At 43.4% G+C, this 23694-nt stretch overlaps 1 protein-coding gene across 1 annotated transcript in view; it reads right to left on the reverse strand.

Annotated features, from left to right (window-relative positions):
• LOC140186975 (carboxypeptidase A1-like) overlaps nucleotides 1-23694 on the reverse strand; it is a 46862-nt gene that overhangs the window by 7152 nt on the left and 16016 nt on the right. Inside the window, exons 3-7 of the mRNA XM_072241839.1 lie at nucleotides 20434-20568; nucleotides 20211-20309; nucleotides 10722-10823; nucleotides 1377-1478; nucleotides 204-314 (exon numbers count right to left, since the gene is read on the reverse strand). Of these exons, the coding sequence (XP_072097940.1) occupies nucleotides 204-314; nucleotides 1377-1478; nucleotides 10722-10823; nucleotides 20211-20309; nucleotides 20434-20568 (549 nt within the window). The remainder of the gene's footprint in view (nucleotides 1-203; nucleotides 315-1376; nucleotides 1479-10721; nucleotides 10824-20210; nucleotides 20310-20433; nucleotides 20569-23694) is intronic.

The following is a 23694-nucleotide window of genomic DNA, read 5'->3' on the forward strand; positions in this document are numbered from 1 at the left end:
TAGGGTAACAAAAACTAACAAAGCTCTAACATTATTGCTTCCAAAGGGTTTGTATTTCAACACCGGGACTTCTCTGTGTTGTGAGATAAATATTATCTCTATTTCCCTGTGATGGGCATTTACATTATTTTATATATTTTTAAAATTACAAATTTCTAGCATCTGCCATAGTCGTTTTTGTGTTCCTTGTTCATTGTACTTACATTAGTGTGGGTAAAATGGAAACCATCAGGGTTTGTAACAAGCTCCAGGTAGAGGTCCATTGTGTTGAGGAGAGAAGTCAAAGAGGCATCACTGCCATAATCATTGGCAACCTTGATCAATGCAAACAAACAAACAAAAACTCTATTATTGAGTGTTGAGATATTTCCACACTCACGGTTCTCTCTAAATTCACCCCATTCCTCCTGTAATGCACTATTTTTCCTGCAGGTTTTCTTCTTTTGCCATTCCTAATCTTTGTATTAGAGCTTACAGCGTGAGAGAGAGGAGGTTATTCAACTGTGAGGGTAAATCACACCAAATCCTCTTCCTGCGCTCACCTGTGTTAGGGCATCTCCTGGAGTTAGGTTGCAGAGCAAAATATTAACTTCAGCAATCAATCTTTAGACCTGAACATGGATTGTAGATTAAATTTAAAATGCAACCCTGGACAATAGTTCCTTGGCGCTGTAGACACCAGTTAATTGAAAACCAGACAATACTGAATAACTTTCATTTTGTGTGAAAATTGTATGTAATTCAAAGGAAGCATTGTAGATATGTTGTAACTACAGAATTGTCCTGTGATCTTTAGCATATAAAATGCCATCTAATATTGGGTTGAACATGTCTCTTCTGCCAAGAATGTTTAATTTTGTTAAATAAAATGCTTCTTATCCATTAGCTTCAGTGTCTCTGCAGGTGATATGTTCACATTACAACAGCTTGGTTTCCCCACAGGCATTTTCCAGCAATTTGCACAGCCTACCACACCTCCTATTAAGATTACCCTCAAAACTGTCCATTAAGAATGTGAACAGTTTGAGAATGAGCTTAGGCAGGTGCATTATGTTAGTTGGGTTCCCAGTGCAGTTTTGATGGGGATTATGGTGATGTCAAACAAGAATTCATGCTGGTGTGCAGCAGGATATGGATCAAATAGCAGTGAGATGAAAGAGATGCAAATATCTGGCACTGCCATGTCAGGGTGCCTCAGTGATATACACGAGTGATGGCATTTAGAGCCCAGAATCCTGCTTTCTCTATTTTACTTCTATCCCCTACTTGACTCATTTTGTTGGGTATTTACTTTGTACAGAAGTAAAACAACAACACAGTATAATCTTGTGAGAACTGTCAAACAGAGACCTTAGCATTATTCATCTACACCATACCTTATTGGCAAACCAGAGGCCGGTAGCTGGAGAAATCCACTCGCGGGCATGGATTCCACAATTCACCCAAATAGCTGGCCGGTCAGTCCCACCAGTGCTGAACTGTGCAAAGAGAGGTGAGTGACATCGTCACAAAGATTTGGCTAATGGTGGATATCATGTTTAAAATAGATAGAGTCAGTAAATTTTAGTACAGTATATCTGACCATTTGACTAGAGCAAGGCACAACTGAAATAAGTGAATAATCTGCTGGAGATCTCCAGTACCACGGCCTGTAGAAAAAATGTGGAGCAACCAGTTGGTGAAGTGTATGTGGGTTTTCAATTCAGTTTTGATAAGATGCCACACAGATCAGCAGGATTTGAGTACGTGGCATCGGGAGTAAAATGCTGATTGAGAATTGGTTGTCAGACAGAAAGCGAGAGTGGGAATAAACAGATCCTTGTCATGTGGCAAGTTGTGAAGACTTGTGTACTTCAGGGATCAGTGCCTGGGCTTTCGTTATTCATAGAACAATAAGACCATAAGACATACGAACTGAGTTAGGCTATTTGACCCATTGAGTCTGCTCTTCCAATGGATTATGGCTGGTTTAATTTCCTGTTCAACCCCATTCTCCTGCCTTGTCCCCATCACTAAACAAAAAGCTATCAACCTCCACTTTAAATATAAACAAAGACTTGGCCTTCACAGCCATCAGTTGTAACGAAGTCCATAGATTCACCACCCTCTGGCCAAAGAAATTCCTACTTGTCTCTGTTATGAGGCTGTGCCCTCTGATCATAGACTCTCTCACTGTTGGAAACACCCTCTCCACATCCGCCCTATCTAGACCTTTCAATATAGAACAGAGAACAGAACGGTATAACACAGTCTAGGCCTTTCGACCCTTGATACTGAGCCGTCCTCTTAACCTACTCTCAGACCATCTAACCCTGCTTCTTGCATATCCATCCATCTTCTTTCATCAAAGTGCCTATATAAGAGTCACTTAAATCTGCATAATGTATCTGCACCTTCTACCAACCTTGGCAGCAGCTTTCACGCATACACCATTCTCTGTGTAGAAAAGCCCATCTCTGACATGCACTGCCACACTTACCTCCAATCGCATTAGAAGTATGTCCTCTCAGATTAGCCATTGCCAATCTGGGGAAAGGGTGCTGGATGTCCACTCTCACAATGTCTCTTATCATCATATACACTTCGGTCAAGCCTTGACTCATCCTCCTTCAGTCTAAAGAGAAAAGCCCTAGCTTCCTCAACTTTACATATAGGAAATGTTCTCTAATCCAGATAGATCTCCTCTGAGCCTTCCACATCCTTCCTATAATGAGTGACCAGAACCAAACACAATAATCCAAATGTGGTCTAACCAGGGTTTTGTAGAACTGCAACATTACCTCACGGCTCTAGAACTCAATCCCCAACTAACACTCCATATACCTCCTTAACCATCCTACCACCTTATTCATGACCTACGTCAATGACTTGCCTGAGGGGACCAAGTATTGTGTATCCAAATCTGCCGATGATATAAAACAGGATGAGACTGTGAGAAGTGGGCAGAGCACAATGCAAAACTGCTTTGGGGGAGTTGGGCAAGAACACAGAAGATGCAATTCTTGGGAAATGATTCACTTTGCAGCACAGAAAGAAATTCTGAGAATTATTTTAATGACAGGAGATTAGATACTATTGGTGTTGGAAGACATCCAGACATTCTTGTTCACAGGTTACTGAAATTAAGCATGCAAGTGCAGCAAGCAATTAGATAGGCAAGCAGTATTGAACGCAGAAGTAACGATTCTATTGCAAATATACATTGACCTTCGTGAGATTCACTTGGAATATTGTGTATAGTTGCATAATTGTCCTCTCAACTATTTGCCACAGAGGGAGCTCAGTGATGATTTACTAGATTGGTTCCAAGGATGGCATATTCACTCTACTGTGAATGACTAAATAGACTCGGCATCTATTCACTAGAGTTTCAAAAAGCAGAGGGAGGGAGGACGTTTCCGCTTGTGAGGGAGTCCACAAAGGTCCCAATCTCAGAGCAGGAGGGATGCAATTTAAAACCAAGATTAAGATCCATTTCCTCCTGCAGGGAACAGTGAACTTTTGCAATTCTCCGGTCACTGAGTTTGTATAAACCAGAGATTTGTGGCTATTAGAGGAATCAGGGGATGAAGTCAAGTCAGGTCACTTTTTATTGTCATTTCGACCATAACTGCTGGTACAGTACACAGTAAAAATGAGACAACATTTTTCAGGAGCATGGTGCTACATGAAACAATACAAAACTACACTGAACTACGAAAAACAACACAAAAACTACACTAGACTACAGACCTACCCAGGGCTGCATAAAGTGCACAAAACAGTGCAGGCATTACAATAAATAATAAACAAGACAATAGGCACAGTAGAGGGCAGTAGGTTGGTGTCAGTCCAGGTTCTGGGTATTGAGGAGTCTGATGGCTTGGGGGAAAGAAACTATTACATAGTCTGGTCGTGAGAGCCCGAATACTTCGGTGCTTTTTGCCAGATGGCAGGAGGGAGAAGAGTTTATATGAGGGGTGCATGGGGTCCTTCATAATGCTGTTTGCTTTGCGGAAGCAGTGTGTGGTGTAAATGTCTGTAACGGTGGGAAGAGAGACCTTCTCAGCTGACCTCGCTATCCAATGTGCAGGAAAACAGTGTAAAAGCAGATTAGCTATGATTTTCGTGAACGGCAGAACAGTGCCAAAGGACTAAGTGGTCTCTCACTGCACCTATTTCTTGTGTTATTTTGTCACTTTTACAAAAAAGAAATATATAAATAAGAAAAAGCAGGAGTTGCAGGAGATGAGTTTTTGTTTCAGTGTGATATGATCTGAAATGCACTGTCTGAAAACGTCATGGAAAAAAGTTCAAAGGTAACTTTTTCAAGTGAGTTAGATTAACTGTTGAAAAGCGATGTTGTGAAAGGTGTGTGCTATTTATCAAATAGTCCAAGCTGGTGAATGAGCCTGGTATGGAATTGGTATACATTGAAAACAGTGGCGTGTTCAAATGTAGAGTACCAGTTGGAATTTAATGAAGTAATTCACCTTGAGATGAAAAGTAAATTCAGGAAGTTTATGCCAGTAGGTTACCATGGTAACAGTGCACATTAAGTTGTTATATTACGTATTACATTACACATTACACTCTCTGTGTAATGTTTACGAGTACACATCATTTCCAATATCTTTTCAGTTTAAGTTGAAAATGCCTCACTGACATCCCCAGAATAACTACTGCATTATCACTTCTTGCAACATCACAAGCCTGGCTATTTAACATTTTGGTATGGATAAATACGCTTAATATTCCTGAGCTAGTTTTTAGGTCTGGTATCAAGATCTAAAATGAACCCAAATCAGGGACAACGGTCTCTGCAATCTTTGGTCAACCTACCTTTGGAGGTTGTGGTTGTTGAGTGCTGTCGAGTCGCTGTCGACTCACAGCCACCCTATGGGTAGTGTAGTTGTCCATAGGGTTTTTGTGACAGGATACGGAAGGCTGCCAGGCCTTTCTTTTGCACAGATACTGCTGCTGCCCAAGTTGGGACCCAGCTGGGTTTGAACTCAGGACCACTGATCTCAGAGTCCAGTGCTGATTCTACTAAACCACTGGCCGGCAATTCTAGTAACTGTAGAATTTACCAGAACTCAAGCAAAAGAGACCTAGTTCAAATTCCAATAAAGCAGATACTAAGGACATTATGTTTCTAAGGTATTTTTCATGGGATACTGAATAAATTTCTTGATCCAAAATCAGACAAAGTGATTTCAATGTACCTTCAAGTTTGGCAAGGCCTTTTTAGACTTCATTGCATCTGATTTATACCCTTGATAAGGGTCCAATTTAAGGTCCAGTTTCTCCTCTTCAGTCTGTCAGTGGCATCAGACCGCTCAGAAGGGTATATGCCAGTGTTGTTGTTATTCCTGTCCATGCCTTGTGGCATATTGGGTGAAAACCTTGCTTTGAATGCCTATGAGATCGCTTTTTAGAGTAGTTTGTCACTGAGCTTGCTAGGGGCCAGTTATACTGGATTGGGTGTTATGTATTGAACTGGAGGCGATTAGGGAGCTTAAGGTTAAAAAAAAACCTTTAGGAGCCAGTGATCACAATATGATTGAGTTCAACTTGAAATTTGATAGGGAGAAAATAAAGTCTGACGTAGCAGTATTTCAGCGGAGTTAAGAAAATTAGCCAATATAGTCATAGTCATAGTCATACTTTATTGATCCCGGGGGAAATTGGTTTTCATTACAGTTGCACCATAAATAATTAAATAGTAATAAAACCATAAATAATTAAATAGTAATATGTAAATTATGCCAGGAAATAAGTCCAGGACAAGCCTATTGGCTCAGGGTGTCTGACCCTCCAAGGGAGGAGTTGTAAAGTTTGATGGCCACAGGCAGGAATGACTTCCTATGATGCTCTGTGCTGCATCTCGGTGGAATGAGTCTCTGGCTGAATGTACTCCTGTGCCCACCCAGTACATTATGTAGTGGATGGGAGACATTGTCCAAGATGGCTTGCAACTTGGACAGCATCCTCTTTTCAGACACCACCGTCAGAGAGTCCAGTTCCATCCCCACAACATCACTGGCCTTACGAATGAGTTTGTTGATTCTGTTGGTGTCTGCTACCCTCAGCCTGCTGCCCCAGCACACAACAGCAAACATGATCGCACTGGCCACCACAGACTCATAGTCCATCCTCAGCATCGTCTGACAGATGTTAAAGGACCTCAGTCTCCTCAGGAAATAGAGACGGCTCTGACCCTTCAAGCAGACAGCCTCAGTGTTCTTTGACTAATCTAGTTTATTGTCAATTCGTATCCCCAGGTATTTGTAATCCTCCACCATGTTCACACTGACCCCCTGGATGGAAACAGGGGTCACCGGCACCTTAGCTCTCCTCAGGTCTACCACCAGCTCCTTAGTCTTTTTCACATTAAGCTGCAGGTAATTCTGCTCACACCATGTGACAAAGTTTCCTACCGTAGCCCTGTACTCAGCCTCATCTCCCTTGCTGATGCATCCAACTATGGCAGAGTCATCAGAAAGCTTCTGAAGTTAACAAGACTCTGTGCAGTAGTTGAAGTCCAAGGTGTAAATGGTGAAGAGAAAGGGAGACAAGACAGTCCCCTTTGGAGCCCCAGTGCTGCTGATCACTCTGTCGGACACACAGTGTTGCAAGCACACGTACTGTGGTCTGCCAGTCAGGTAATCAAGAATCCATGACACCAGGAAAGTATCCACCTGCATCGCTGTCAGCTTCTCCCCCAGCAGAGCAGGGTCATATATAAGACTATAAGACCATAAATTACAGTGGTATGAGAGAGGAGATGGCCAAAGTAAATTGGAAGGAGCTGCTGGCAGGAATGACAGCAGAGCAGCAATGGCGTGAGTTTCTGGGGAAAATGAGGAAGGTGCAAGATGAATGTATTCCAAAAACAAAGAAATACTCAAATGGCAAAATAGTACAATTGTAGCTGACAAGGGAAGTCAAAGCTGATGTAAAAACAAAACAGAGGGCATGAAACAAAGCAAAAATTGGCAGGAAGATAGACGATTGGGAAGCTTTTAAAAACCTATAGAGAGCAAGTAAGAGAATCATTAGGATGGAAAAGATGAAATATGGAAGCAAGCTAGCAAACAATATCAAAGTGGGCAATGAAAGTTTTTTCAAGTATGTAAAAAATAAAAGAGAAATGAGAGTGGATGTAGGACCGCAAGAAATAATAATGGAGTCAAAGATATGGCAGATGAACTAAATAAGTATTTTGCATCAGTCTTCACTGTGGAAGACACTAGCAGTGTGCCAGATGTTGTAGTTTGTGAAGGAAGAGAAGTGAGTGCAGTTACTATTACAAGGGAGAAGGTGCTCAAAAAGCTGAAAGACCTAAAAGTACATAAGTCACCTGGATCAGATGAACTGCACTCTAGGGTTCTGAAAGAGGTAGCAGTAGAGATTGTGGAAGCATTAATAATGATCTTTCAAAAATCACTGGACTTTGGCATGGTGCCAAAGGACTGGAAAATTGCAAATTGGAAAATTCCATTCTTTAAGAAAGGAGGAAGGTAGCAGAAAGGAAGTTATAGACCAGTTAGCCTGACCTCAATAATTGGGAAGATGTTGGAGTCTGTTGTTAAAGATGAGGTTGTGGAGTACTTGGAAACACAGGACAAGACAGGACAAAGTCAGCATGGTTTCCTTAAGGGAAAATCTTGCCTGACAAAGCTGTTGGAATTCTTTGAGGAGATTGCATGTAGGATAGATAAAGGGGATGCAGTGGATGTTGTGTATTTGGACTTTCAGAAGGTCTTTGACAAGGTGCCATACATGATGCTGCTTACCAAGTTAAGAGCCCATGGTATTACAAGAAAGTTACTGACATTTTAGAGCATTGGTTGATTGGTAGAGGCAGTGAGTGGGAATAAGAGGATCTTTCACTGGTTAGCTGCCAGTGATCAGTGGTGTTCTGCAGGGACTGGTGTTCGGACCACTTTTTTTATGCTGTATACCAATGATTTAGATGATGGAATAGATGGCTTTGCTGCCAAGTTTGCAGGTATTACAAAGATTGGTGGAGGAGCACAAGAACATAAGAATGTAAGAAATAGGAGCAGGAGTCGGCCATCTGGTCCGTTGATCCTGCTCCACCATTTAATAAGATCATGGCTGATCTGACCATGGACTCATATCCACCTACTTTTCTTTTCCCTATAACCTTTAATTCCCCTACTATGCAAAAATCTATCCAACTTTGTCTTCAATATATTTACTGAGGTAGCCTCCACGGCTTCATTGGGCAGAGAATACACAGATGCACCACTCCCTGGGAAAATCAGTTCCTCCTCACCTCCATCCTAAATTTACTCCCCCAAATCTTGAGGCTATGTCCCATAGTTCTAATCTCACCTACCAATGGAAATAGCTTTCCTGCCTCTATCTTATCTATCCCTTTCATAATTTTATTTTTCTATAAGATCTCCTCTCATTCTTCTGAATTCCAGCGAGTACAGTCCCAGGCAACTCAATCTCTCCTCATCATCTAACCCCCTCATCTCTGGAATCAACCTGGTGAACCTCCTCTGCACTGCCTCCAAAGCCAGTATATCCTTCCTCAAGTATGGAGACCAGAACTGCACACAGTACTCCAGGTGCGGCCTCACCAGTACCCTGTACAGTTGCAGCATAACCTCCTTGCTCTTGAATTCAATCCCTCTAGCAATGGAGGCCAACATTCCATTTACCTTTTTGTTAGCTTGCTGTACCTACAAACTAACCTTTTGCGACTCATGCATAAGCACACCCACGTCCTCCTGCACAGCAGCATGTGCAATCTTTTACCATTTAAATAATAATTTACTCAATTTAATGTCATCAGCGAACTTAGTTACATTACACCCGGTCCCCTCTTCCAGATCGTTAATGTGTATCGTGAAGAGTTGTGGGCCCAGCACCGACCCCTGTGGCACACCGCTCGCCACTGATTGCCAACCCCTGTATCTCAACTCTTTGCATTCTATTAGTTAACCAATCCTCCATCCACGCAGGTAGTTTTGAGGAAACAGGAAGGCTACAGAAGGACTTAGGCAGATTAGGAGAATGGGCAAGAGTGGCAAATGAAATACAATGCTGGAAAATGCATGGTCATGCACTCTGGTAGTATAAATAAATGTGCAGACTATTTTCTAAACAGAGAAAATCCAAAAATCTGAGATGCAAAGGGACTTGGGAGTCCTTGTGCAGAACAACCCAAAGGTTAATTTGCAGGTAGAGTCAGTGGTGAGAAAGGCAAATGCCTAACATTCAATTCAAAAGGTCTTGAAGACAAGAGCAGGGATGTGATGGTGAGGCTTTAAAAGACACTGGTGAGGCCTCACCTGAATATTGTGAATAGTTTTGGGCTCCTCATCTAAGAAAAAATATGCTGGTATTGGAGAGGGTTCAGAGGAGGTTCGCAGGGATGATTCTGGGAATGAATTTAGGAGACGATGGCGCCTAATGACGACTTCTTTGCTCACATCCTTGGAAACAGCTCTATTTCTATGATTAATATCTCTGTTTTTCCTTTTCAGGGTTCTTTTGAAGACCTTGACCTGGAGTTATACGCTGATTTTGGTTCTTTGCGGGGATGGGACCCGCTCTCGGGGTCTCACAACTGGCTGCTATTCCATCTACCAAGGATGCGGCCGAGAAGATCAGCTCGCCTTCAGAGTTTCAGGATATTTGGCTCTGGAGGCAGGTGGACTCGAGGTCGGTGCCTCCGCAGAAATCTGGTGTGTCGTGGGAGATGGAAGATCGAAAACAGCAAGCTGGCTGCTGGCTGTGTGCCCAGAGATCCAAGTTCTTCAGGCACAGAGCTCAGAAAAAGCAACACAATAGACCTTTAACATTGTAAATCAGCGAGTTGTTTGTTATGTCTCCCCTCTCGCTGTGAAACGAGGACATCTCTTTTCCCCTAATTAGGTATGTCGGATTACCAGGTGTTTTCATGGATGGTTGTGAAGAATTTTAGGAAGTATATTGTATACATTTCCCTGACATTAAATGTATCTTTGAAACTTTTGAGACCTTTGAAAGATTATCATAAGAGGAATATTTGATCTGGGTCTGTCCTCGCTGGAATTTAGAAGGATGAGGGGGGATCTCATTGAAATCTTTTGAATGTTGAAAGGCCTACACCAAGTAGATGTGGAAAGGATGTTTCCATGGTGGGGCGGTCTAGGATAAGAGGGCACAGCCTTGGGATAGAAGAGTGTCCATTTAAAACAGAGATGTGGAAAAATTTCTTTAGCCAGAGAGTGGTGAATTTATGGAATTTGTTGCCGCAGGTGGCAGTGGAGGCCAGGTCATTGGGTGTATTTAAGGCAGAGATTAATAGGTTCTTGATTGGACATGGCATCAAAGGTTACAGGGAAAAGGTCGGGAAGTGGGGCAGAGGAGGGGGAAAAAGGATCGGTATGATTGAATGACGGAACAGATTCGATGGGCCAAGTGGCCTAATTCTGCTGTTATGTCTTATGGTCTTTTCCAAGTTATTAGCTCAATTCTCAACCCAGCCTGGATGGAAAGCATGCAGGGAGCTGGCCAGATTTAGACCCAGGACCACCCACCTCAAAGTCCGGTGCTGATACCATTACACCACTTACACCACGGTGTCTTTGAACTAATTCCTGCAACAACTTTATGCTGTTTTTAATGATATTTGTCTGTCAGGTGATGTTGCATTGCAGGACTTCTGCTGAAATTTCACAAGATTCAGTATTAAATCAGAACCAGTTTACACCTACCCTGAGGACATAAATCGGCCGGTTTTCAAAGGTGGTACCAATCTGTATTTTGCTGATCAGGCCTGAGTTTGAAGCCACAAGCTTGTCCATCCAATCATAGATCTGGGAAAGAGAAGACAGGCCTAAGTCAATTTGCTTTGTATTTGACCAGTGAGATGATCCTATGTTGTTCCCTGGACTATATGATCACAAAGAATCAGTGTGTCTCTGAAATCAGCCTCAGGAACTTTGGAAGTGGCTCTCCGTGGTGGGTTAGGGCTCAGTTCCAGTCCCCATCTTATGAATTGCGGACTTGACAGCTAGATGGTGTTCAGAGTAAACCTAAAATCTGCCCTCAGACAAAGGCTGCACATTGAATCTTTAGCAGAATTTGCCAAATTAAAATCAAATTTAAGATGTCTGAGTGTGTGGTCAAAGGATAAACTATGCATTGGGAAGAGTATCAAATAACTGACTGACTAATTGAGTGGAGACTGAAGGTTGGTGTCAGTGATGTCCATCACACAGGCAAAACTGCTATCAATGTCGTCGATTTGGGGAATTATGCTCGGGTGGGTGGTATTTCTATCCCAGTCAAGAGTGACAACATAAATGGGAGATTCTGAAGAAGCTGGAAATCCAGAGCAACAAACGCAAAATGCTGGAGCAACTTGGGCAGTATCTATGGAAACCACTGCTACACCACCATCAAGAATGCCTACCATGCTATTCCACGCCCTCACTTCAGGAAGTCTGATCACTTGGCTGTACTTCTACTCCCTGAGTACAGGCAGAGACTGAAGACTGCAGCACCAGCAGTGAGGACCAAGAAGGTTTGGACAAGGGAAGCACAGGAGCACCTACAGGACTGCTTTGACTCGGTGGACTGGCCTGTATTCAGGGATTCATCTTTGAACCTGGATGAGTATGCTGCAGTTGTTATTGACTTCATTAAAACCTGTGTTGATGAGTGTGTGCCTACAAAGACTTACTGTATATTCCCAAACCAAAAGCCATGGAGGTACGTCATCTGCTGAAGGCTAGATCTGTGGGAGTCAAGTCTGGCGGCCCAGGCCTGTACCAGAAAACCAGGTATGACTTGCGGAGGGCTATTTCAAGAGCGAAGAGAGGATTTTAAATGGGGTTGGAGGCAACATCAAATGCATGACAACTCTCGCAGGGTCTGCAAGACATTACTTCCGACAAAGTGAAACCCAATAGCATGAATGGAGTCCGGTGCGTGTTGCTTTGACCCCAGCATCTGCAGAGTATTTTATGAATAAACAGTTGATGTTTCGGCTGGAAACCCTTTATCAGTGTTATGTATTCATGTACAGAGTATTTTAATCCTTACATGTTGCTGTCAAGCTTCCCTGAGTGTTATGTTTAAAGTTCAAAGTTCTTTTATTATCAAAGTATGTATACTTTATACAACTTTGTGATTCATCTCCTTACAGGCAGCCACAAAACAAAGAAACCCAATAGAACCCATTTTGAGACGCCAGAGAGTAGTGGTGGATAACTGTTTGTCAGATTGGAGGATGGTAACTAGTGCTGTGCCTCAGGGATCTGTACTGGGTCCAATGTTATTTGTCATATACATTAATGATCTGGATGATGAGGTGGTAAATTGGATTAGTAAGTATGCAGATGATACTAAGATAGGTGGCATTGTGGATAAGGAAGTAGGTTTTCAAAGCTTGCAGAGAGATTTAGGGCCATTAGAAGAGTGGGCTGAAAGATGGCAGATGGAGTTTAATGCTGAAAAATGTGAAGTGCTACATTTTGGTAGGACTAATCAAAATAGGACATACATGGTAAATGGTAGAGCATTGAAGAACAGAGGGATCTAGGAATAATGGTGCATAGTTCCCTGAAGGTAGAATCTCATGTGGATAGAGTGGTGAAGAAAGCTTTTGGTATGCTGGCCTTTATAAATCAGAGCATTGAATATAGGAGTTGGAATGTAATGTTAAAATTGTACAAGGCATTGGTAAGGCCAAATTTGGAGTATTGTGTACAGTTCTGGTCTGAATGATTATCGTCCCGTTATCACCCCATAGTGATGAAATGTTTTGAACGGCTTGTCAAGCCTCATATCACAGCCAGCCTCCCCTCATTCCTGGATCCTCTACAGTTTGCTTATCGTCCAAATCGCTCTACGGAGGAGGCAATATCCTCCACACTGCACACAGTTCTCTCTCACTTGGGCAACAAAGACACTTATGCCAGAATCCTGTACATTGATTTCAGTTCAGCGTTCAATACCATCATCCCGCAGAGACTAGTGGAGAAACTGTCACTGCTTGGCCTTAGCACTGCCATGTGTCACTGGATTCTGGATTTCTTGACAGAGAGACCACAGTCAGTCCGTGTTGGCAGGAACATCTCTGACTCCATCACACTGAGCACTGGATCTCCACAAGGCTGTGTGCTTAGCCCATTGCTGTTTACACTGCTAACACATGACTGTGTAGCCAGATTCAAGGAGAACCTGATCATTAAATTTGCAGATGATACCACAGTGGTGGGGCTCATCAGCAAAAATGATGAAACAATGTACAGGGAGGAGGTCAAACACCTAGAGAGCTGGTGCAGGGATAACAACTTGATGCTTAATGTCACCAAAACCAAGGAGATGATCGTCGATTTCAGACGGTCTGAGCCTGAGCACACACCCCTCAGCATCAGCGGCTCCACAGTGGAGAGAGTGGAAAACATCAAGGTCCTTGGGGTGCAGATCTCGGACAATCTCACCTGGTCCAGGAACACCACTGGGATTGTGAAACGGGCCCAGCAGAGATTGCACTTTCTGAGGAAGCTTAAACAAGCATCACTCCCCAATAACATCTTAACTACATTCTACAGAGGCGCGGTTGAGAGTGTGCTGACCTTTTGCATCACAACCTGGTACTCCAGCTACAGTGCTGTCGACAAAAAAGCCTTGCAGAGGGTGGTTAGGGGAGCAGAGAAGGTTACTGGGGTCTCCCTACCTTCTGTCCAAGACCTCTTTCAGAGTCCATGCCTCCAGAAGACACGGTACATCATTAAAGACCCCTCACATCCTCTCCATGAACTGTTTGTTCTTCTGCCATCAGGCAAACGTTACAGGAGCATCAAAACTAAAACCACAAGGCTACTAAACAGCTTCCTCCCACAGGCAGTCAGACTGCTAAATAGCTGCTCTACCTGACTCTGCTTTGGACACTTTTAACTTGCACTGGACATTTATAACTTGATTTTAACTGACATGTGGCTGTTGTGTTTTACTATTTATTGTTATGTTTATTATTTAGTGTTGCGTTTGTTATGTTATGATTGCACTGCTCCTGGGAAACGCTGTCTCATTCTACCCTGCAGAGCTGATGTATGGTCAGAATGACAATAAAGTTTTTTGAATCTTTGAATCTTGAATTATAGGAAAGATGTCAACAAAATTGAGAGAGTACAGAGAAGATTTACTAGAATGTTACCTGGGTTTCAGCACCTAAGTTACAGGGAAAGGTTGAACAGGTTGGGTCTTTATTCTTTGGAGCGTAGAAGGTTGAGGGGGGACTTGATAGAGGTATTTAAAATTATGAGGGGGATAGATAGAGTTGACATGGATAGGCTTTTTCCATTGAGAGTAGGGGAGATTCAAACAAGAGGACATGACTTGAGAGTTAGGGGGCAAAAATTTAGGGATAACATGAGGGGGAACTTCTTTACTCAGAGAGTGGTAGCTGTGTGGAATGAGCTTCCAGTAGAATTGGTAGAGGCAGGCTCGATATTGTCATTTAAAGTAAAATTGGATAGCTATATGGACAGGAAAGGAATGGAGGGTTATGGGCTGAGTGCAAGTCGGTGGGACTAGGTGAGAGTAAGAGTTCGGCACGGACTAAAATGGCCGAGATGGCCTGTTTCCATGCTGTAATTGTTATATGGTTATATAGTTATATTATATGTGTGCCTGGCCCCAACACCTGGCCTCTTCGATCTGGCCCAGAGTTTAAATCATCTGAGCCTCGGCTCAGTCTCTACTTTTGGACACAGCCCCCTTGGTTACGTGACTGGCCATTCTGGTTATATGACTTCCAGGCAAAATAAACAGTGGGTTATTTGTTCCTCACCACTCGTGTGTGTTACTCAAAGCCACTCAGCTTCCCGGTGCAGAAGTATAGCTGGGTGTGATGAGGTGACAAGTCCTCATGTGATAATTATCGCTTTGTTCCCTCCAGCAAGAAACGCAATATGTCAATCTGGCAATGCGCTGCTGTGAGCAAAAAGAAGCTGTCACAAGCCACAAGAAGATGGCCACAGCAGGCATTGTGAGTAAAAAAAATCCAAGGAGAGAGAACGAGAATGGGGCAGATACATAAAACAAATAAGAATGTGAGAGAGAGTGAGAGAGAGTGAGAGCGAGTGTGTGTGAGAGAGAGAGAGAGAGAGAGAAAACTAGTTAACTTATCTGGAACATGATTGTGATTGAAAATGGTGACAATGTTTGGAAGTATGGTGCCAAGTGACGAACTGACAGAGTACTGGAGTTCATATACTGAAAGATTTGCAATTTTTGCACAGGCAAACTAAATTTCAGATGATATTCTTGTTCCAACTTTTCTGACTGTGCTGGTTGAAAAACATTTAATTAATTACACAATCTAATGCAACCTACTAACCCTGCCAATAAGCCTTAAGAGATATAGTTAGTCTTAAAGAGCCCATATTCACGTAAACCTTTGATTATTAGAGAGAGATTTAGATTTCAGAAAAGGAATCAAGAGAAAAGTAAGTCTATTTCACAGTTTGTGGCGGTTCTGAAACAATTGTCTGAACACTGTGATTTTGGGCAGTGCCGAATGACAATGCAATAGATTCGTAGGTGGTCTGTGAAGGGAGGCAATTCAGAAACGTATGCTTACAGAAGACAGACTAATATTGCAGAAGGAAATTGAGGTTAGTACATCTATGGAGATGGCAGATAAAGAAGAATGGCTATTAATACATCATGTCAGGTTCATAAAGCTTCTACAGACTTTAACAATAACACATCTATTGGCAGTGTTCCATTGTGACATTCAGCGAAAGAATGCTGGTATGGGGATTTAGACTGCCAAAGCTGTGGCAAAAAGGGACATATTGAATGCACTTGTAAAAGTTAAAGATACTGGCAACCAAAATCACTGTGATAAAGAGAATTTACCTTTGGACAAACAAAAAGAAACGTGAACAAGATGGAGCATCGGACTGAATGATTCTCACTCTGTGGCTGGAGAAGCTTTGCAAGTTTTATCTGTTTCAAGACACAAGGATGGCTGTTGGGTGAGCCCTCAGGTGGATGATGCAGGTGGACATGGGTGCTGCGGTATCACCGGCGACAGAGACCGTTTACATGGAGAAAAAAATGGCAGCATCTCATCCCAGAAGGAACGAGGTTGACTTCAAAGACTTATACTGGTGAGGTTGTTCCAGTGAGGGGCATTGTATATGCTACAGTGGAAATCAACAAACAGAGAAGGAAACTTCCACCGTACATTGTTAAAGGTAATTATCAAGCACTTCTGCTGGTTCTGGCAGCTCAAATTCAACTGGCGTGAAGTGCACATGATTGGTGGGAGGACTGGTGTACAAGAAGTGCACAAGAAGCACAGCAAAGTATTCATCGGAGAACTGGACAGTATGAAAGGAATCACCGTTAAGCCCGACACAACACCCAAATGCCAGAAGGCAGGACCTGTTCCATATGCTCTCAAGCCAAAGGAAGAGGCTGAATTGTAAATTGGTGCCCAGGATATGGTATTGGAACCAGTGTGTGTACGTAAACGGGCAACTCCAGTGGCTCCTGTCCTAAAATGGGATGGGTCTTTAAGGCTTTGTGGAGACTTCAAGGTAATCATTAGTCTGGTTCTTACGGCTGAGAATACCCGCTTCCCTTTATTGACAGCTTTTTGCAGGATTGGTTGATAATTTACACTAAAGGTGGATCATTACTGTTAGGCATCAATTTTTGGTTTACATACTGGCATGCCTTCACTGGCTTCTAATTGACTGTAATGTTGGGCTCTGATGCAATTTGCACATCAATACGATATAAAGTACAAGAGGTCTGACCACCATTTGAACGCTAGTGGACTATCCAGATTTCCCTTAGCTGTTACAGCTCCAGAGCCATCCCTGAAAGAGATCTTTTACTTCAAGGAAGTACCTGCAGCTGTGATAACTGTGACACAAGTCTAGAAGCACACACGTACTGACCCTGTTCTATCTAAAGTATCAGATGTGGCAACTCACGAATGGAAAGAAGGGCCACCCATGGAATTGAAAGCTTACCTGGCTTGATGTCAGGAGCTCACAGTCCTATTAGAAAAGTAGGTGCTTGACGAGCTACATGCAGGACACTGGGGCAAAGTGCACAGGAAAGGAACCACATGCAGTTACTTCTGGTGGTCAGGACTGGACCTGACCATTGAAGAGAAGGCCAGAGCATGCCCACATTGTCAGCAAGTGAGAAATGTTCCTCAATTTGCTCCTTCACATCCATGGAAATGGTAGAGGATTCACATAGATTTTACAGGACCAGAAGACCATGTGCTCCTGGTTGTAGTGGACACACAGAGCAAATGGCCTGTGGTTGCCATCGTGAAGAGCCCTACATCTGAAAAATGCACTGGGGAGCAATGTCCCATCTTTAGCCATTTTGGGCTTTCTCAACAGCCTGTAAGTGGAATGGCCCACAACTCCTGTCTGAAAAGTTCAAGGCATTTATGGAAGCAAGTGGTATTCAGCACAGCAGGTCAGCACATGTCATCCAGCCACGAATGGCCTTGCTGAGTGACTTGTACAAGCAGTGAAACAAGCCCTCAAGACCTCAGTGGGAAGTGGATTCCTCAACCAGCATCTTAGCACCTTCTCGCTGACATGCCGCAACGCACCTCACACCACCACCAAAATGGCTGCAGCCTCTGCACTGACGATGACAACTTTGCACCTGGTTTGACCTGCTGAGACTCCCAAACACAAAATAGAAAATCCAAGCAGAGACGCCTGCCAAGGATGCAGCACAGAACTTTCACAGAGAGAGAGTACTTGCCCAGAACTACATCTCTGGAACAAAGTGGATACCTGTGACGGTTGTGGCACAAACTGGTCCTGAGTCATTCATGTTGGAAACCAGTAGCTACGACATCTGGAGAAAGCATGTTGATCAGCTATTGCCCACTTATGAGGCTACTGAAAACCAATGCAAACTCACCAATCCAGATCCAACTGTAGAAATGAACAGGATTCTGAGAAAATGACTGCAGAACCTCCATTAAAATGAAATGACACAGCCAGTGCTCCCCTATCACGGTCATGGTCCGGTCCGTGAAGGCCGTATTCTGGTTCACAGTCCGGTCCATCCACCCTTGCTCCAGGTTTTCCTGTCTACCCTGTTTCTGTTCTTATTGAGCTAATTGAGTCAGCTGATGCTCATTGGGGCTGGCTGCATAAATACCTTCAGAGAGCAGGGTGTGGCTGCTGGATCGTTCTTGTCCTTACTCCTTGTATCCCTTCCTCTGCCTTCTGTTTCCTTGCCTGAAGCCTTGCCTTGTCTTGCTGGTAACTCTCACCTCGTCTAAAGTTCTCGTCTTGCCTTGCTTTGCCAGAAGCCTTGCCTTGTCTTGCTGGTAACTCTCGCCTTGTCTTGCCTTGTCTCACCTGCAGTCTTGTCCTGGAGCCACCCTGTACCTAGCTCCCTTGTCCCTTGCCTCCGCCCAGGTAAGCCAGGCCGTCTTGCCATTACCTGCGGTTGGTTCTGTCCCTTCCTGTCCCTTGCCTCCGTTGGGTAAGCCAGGCCAAATTGCCGTTACCTACGGTTGGTTCTGTCCCTTCCTAACCCTTGCCTCCATCGGGTAAGCCAGGCTGTCTTGCTATTACCTGTGGTTGGTTCTGTCCCTTCCTGTCCCTTGCCTCTGTCGGGTCGTGATCCGCGCCCTGCCCAGGAGGAGCCTCCGGCCTCCAGCCAAGCCTCTAGCCTCCTGCCTCCTGCCAAGCCTCAAGCCTGAAGACTCGAGCCTCCTGCCTCCTGCCAAGCCTCGCCTCTGGTCTCTAGCCTCAAGACTGAAGACTCCAGCCTCCTGTCTCCTGCCAAGCCTCGCCTCTGGTCTCTAGCCTCAAGAGTGAAGACTCCAGCCTCCTGCCAAGCCTCAAGACTGAAGACTCCAGCCTTCTGTCTCCTGCCAAGCCTCCTCAAGCCTGAAGACTCCAGCCTCCTGCCTCCTGCCTCCTGCCAAGCCTCACCTCAAGACTCTAGCCTCTAGCCTGAAGACTCTAGCCTTGTCTGGCCTGTCTGCCAAGCCTCGTCCTTGCCTAGTTCTGGGGTCTGAGCCAGAGGCAAGACGCAGGTACTGGGTCCTTATCCAGTCTCTGGCCCGGAGTCCAAGCCTGGGCTCCTAGCTCTTTTGTCCGGTCCTGTTCCGGGTTCCCGGTTTTTGTGTCCATGTCCTTGCCCTCAGCCTGTATCCTAGTCCTGTCTCTAGTACTTCAGTGTCTGTGTCTTGCAATTGGGTCCGTTCCCAGCCACCTCCCTATGACAATCACCTGTGCTTTCTGAGGTGCCCTCTGGTGACAATGCAGTACCAAGTCAAGATCTATACATACACCACCAAGAGATAAAATGATTTTGGCATCATACCCTCACAGGAACAAGTGGCCTCCAGACAAATTGGATCTCTAGTTTAGAGACTAACCCTCAGCACTTGGAGTAGGATAATCCCAAGGGTTACACCTGGGAATAGAGGCAGTCTACCCTTTTCACTAGTTTAGATAAATTAATGTGTTTTGCTGTTGGTTGAATCTGATGATTACTCTATTGAATGTTAATAATTCAGCAGCTGGTCTGTATATGGGAAGGAGAAACCTTTAAAATGCAGGGGAGGAATATGTTATGTATTCATGTATATTTTGTTCCTTATGGGTTGCTGTCAAACTTCCCCTTGTGTTACATACTCAATATAATGTGAGAAGGCATTCTGGGTGGATGGCAAAATAAGCACGTCATGTTTGTCCTCTCCATCTCTCACGGCCATCTGGCTTCCCAGTACCACAAACAGAATAATCAGAACTGGAAAGGAAGGGGGAAGAAGCCAGATTAAGAAGGTGGGGAGAAGTGCAGGAGTACAAGCTGGTGGGTGACAGGTGAGGCCAGGTAAGGGGGAAGGTGGGTGGGTAGGGGGAGGGGATGAAGTGTGAGTCTGCAAGGTGATAAGCAGAAGAGGTAAAGGGTGAAGAAAAAGGTATCTGATTGGAGGGACAGGAGGCTTTGTGAGAAAGGGAAGGAGGAGGGACACCAAAGTGAAGTGATGGGCAGGTGAGGAGAAGAGAAGGGTAAGAGGAGAGCCAGAATAGAGAATGCAAAAAGAGAGAAGGGGGAGGAAGGAGAAATTACTGGAAGTTAGAGAAATTGAAGTTGGAGGACACCCGGATGTTTTTTTTAATTGTCATTACTTTTGACTGAAATATTTTGTTTTCACGGTCGTTGTTGGACTTTACCTCCTCCAATGTGTGATAGGCAGCATAGTTGAAAGAGCTGATGTTGCGCTCCTTGTTCCGGGACAACAACATTTCTTTCTGCTCCTCGTCCACCAGTGCCTGAAAGATCAGCAGTAGATCATAAACAACTTCTTCTAATATTAACTGGCGAAGAAAGAGCCAGTACCAGTCCAGAGCAGTAATAAGGAGACACAACTCTTCAGGAACAGTTGGAAGATCATACCTGAAGATCCTCTGTCAAGATCAAGTACTGTATGCCATTGAATTCCAGGAACGCTTTCACAGATTGGGTGTGTTCACTTGGTACATGGATGTCAATCGGCACCAAAGGGTTATTCGATTCTTTCCATATTTCAACCTAATAATGAGAAATTTGCAGTTACTGGCTGGGCTGATGACTCTGATTATATTAGATCAGTTTATTAACCTTCTCTGAGCTGCCTAGTTTATCTGACCTATGTGACTTAAACTGCTCGATAAATGAAATGTTTGATTCTTTCAACAATAATGTGACAAATATATTAAACACAGTGGCCCCATTTTATATTAAATCCTATTATTTTATAATCCTGCTCCAGCTCTCATGTCTTCCTCTTCCGCTCTTTTAAATTTAAACAACCTTCCTCAAACAATAATTGTCAGGTCACGGCCATAATCTGTGGAATTCAATGCCTGAACCTATAAGGGATGCAGACTCAGTAACTGACACTCTTAAATCACAAACAAGAGAAAATCTGCAGATGCTGGAAATCCAAGCATCACACACAAAATGCTGGAGGAACTCAGCAGACCAGGCAGCATCTATGGAAAAGAGTACAGTCGACATTTTGGGCCGAAACCCTTCGGCAGGTCACCAAGACACTCTTTTCCATAGATACTGCCTGGCCTGCTGAGATCCTCCAGCATTTTGTGTGTGAGACTTTTAAATGCCAGCTCAAACCTATTTATTTAACCTTGCTTTTAACTAACATCTGAGTACAAACATTTCACCACATATAACTCTGAGATTCTTTTTCTGTGGGCATACTTAGCAAATCTATAGAACAGTAACTGTAGACAGGATCAATAAACTATAAACATCAGGAACTGCAAGCAAGCTGTGCAAATGTAGATAATAATTATTACAATTTACTGTACACCAGGGTGAGATTGAATTCCATGGTCACTTGAAGCTCACACAGTATATATGGTAATAACAAAAAAAACAATAAATACAATGTCAGGTACAAAACAACAGAATGGTGCAAAGATTAAATACAAGGAATTGTACTGATGCTAGGAATGCAGAGCAACACGTACACAATATGTTGGAGGAATTCAGCAGGTCAGGCAGCATCTATGGAGAGGAAGGGTTGAGATGAGGGATCTCGGTCCAGAGTATCGACTCTCCATGGATGCTGCCTGACCTGCTGAATTCCTCCAGCATTTTATATGTGCCAGTGCACAGAATTTAGTGCAGTCTGAAGGAATACTAAAGTGACAATAGCAGAATAACTGAAAGGGAAGAATTAAGAGTCGAAGAACATGATAATACCACAGGACGAGGATGTGAAAGATCTTTATGGGCCCAACATATTGATGCAATTCTGTAGAACGCTAGGCAACAGCTACATTAGGAGTTTGAGGAGATTTGGTATGAAACCAAAGACTCCAGCAAAGTTCTACAAATGGACTGTGGAGAGCATTTTGACTGGTTGCATCATCGTCTGGTATTGGGGGGTGGTGTCACTGAACAGGATCGGAAAAAGCTACAGAAAGTTGTAAACTCAGCCAGCCTTATCATGGGTATTAGCCTCTCAACTAGTGAGGACATCATCAAAAGGTGATGTCTCAAGAAGACAGCATCCATCATTAAGGACCCTCAACACACAGGAATGTCCCTTTCTCATTACTACCATCAACAAGGAGGGACAGGACCTGAGGACACACACTCAATATTTCAGAAACAGCCTTTTCTCCTCCATCGTCAGGTTTCTGAATGGTCCATGAATCCATAAACACTACCTTGTTATTTTGTTCTCTTTTTGCACTACTAATTTATTACTTTTTTATATTTCTTATTGTAACTTTTTATGTTTTGCACTGTACTGCCGCCACCAGACCGCAAAATTTCTGACACATGTCAGTGATGATAAACCTGATTCAGATTCTGAGCTGATTGGTTCGAAAGTCTAAAAGCAGTGAGGAAGAAGCTGTCCTTAAATCTTGACTTTTAAATTTTTTAAGCTCCAGACATTAAGAGAAAGAAGGGGAAATGGCCAGGGTGGCAGGCATCCTTGAAAATCTTACTAGCCTTCCTGAAGTGATGGACTGTGAAGATAGACTGAATGGAAGGAAGGAAGGAAGTGACGAGCCTGTGATAGACTGGACTGTGTTTACCACTCTCTACAGGTTAGTTGGTCAAGAGCAGAGCGGTTGCCATAGTAGGCTGAGATCCAACCCATCAGAATACATTACATTGTAGAGCAAACCACTGAAGTTCACAAGAATCTGAATGGGCATCTCACACGTCACATCTCAATGCATCAGTGTGAGGGGCCAGGTGTGATACAGATGCCAAGGAAATTGAAACTGTTGACCATCTCTTCAGGGTAGTATTCACCCTCACTTCTTCCTTGGGTCAACAACCAACTCTTTCACCATGCAATGCTAGTTTTTATATTCCGAGAACTGAATATACAGATACGATAAAACGCTGAACTTGTATAAGGTGTTTGGTGCAGGCTGGCAGACCCTCTCTGATACCAGTTCATTGCTGGAAGTATTCTTTGATTAGAAAATTAAATTGAAGCCATGTCTCCCTCCAAGGCGGACACAGAAGATTCATGGCAAATATTTAAGCCTTAATGAACATTGATAAAATGGATTACTTATGTATTATTATTATTACTTGTTTCTTTTTGTATTTGCACAATTTGTCACTCCTAGTTCATGTGTAGCTTCTCATTGATTCTACTGTGCTTCTTTGTTCCACTGTAAGTGCCTGCAAGAAAATAATTTTCAGGGTGGTATGTGGTGACATACATGTACTCCGATAATAAATTTACTTTGAACTTTGCACCTTGTGGTCATTGCCAGACAACTGTTCACGGGATTCTGCTGTGGCAAGGCTGAGAGATCAAAGTTATGAAGGGAGACTTGAAAGGCAAAGTTTTATTTTGATTGGACTGGTAGAATTGGCAGTGTAAGTAGATAAATGTTTCCAAGGTTATGAGGAACTGAATAAAGTAGATTGCTTCCAGTGGCTGGAGTGGCAATAACAGAAGGTGGCAAAGATTAGATAATTGCAGAAAGCTTTGTAAGTGAGATGAAGGAATGAATGAGATTAAACCTCTGGCTATATTGGTCTTGTATTGTTTGTAGAAGGCAGAAAACATACCTAAATATCTGAAAGTTTGCATTATCTTTCATCCCAACAGTTCTACTGATTCATCATTCGTCGAGGGTTTAATGTTGGAGTGGGGAAGGGGCAGGATCAGAGAGA

The sequence above is a fragment of the Mobula birostris genome, chromosome 23, assembly GCF_030028105.1.
Source record: "Mobula birostris isolate sMobBir1 chromosome 23, sMobBir1.hap1, whole genome shotgun sequence".
Taxonomy (NCBI): Eukaryota; Metazoa; Chordata; class Chondrichthyes; order Myliobatiformes; family Myliobatidae; genus Mobula; species Mobula birostris.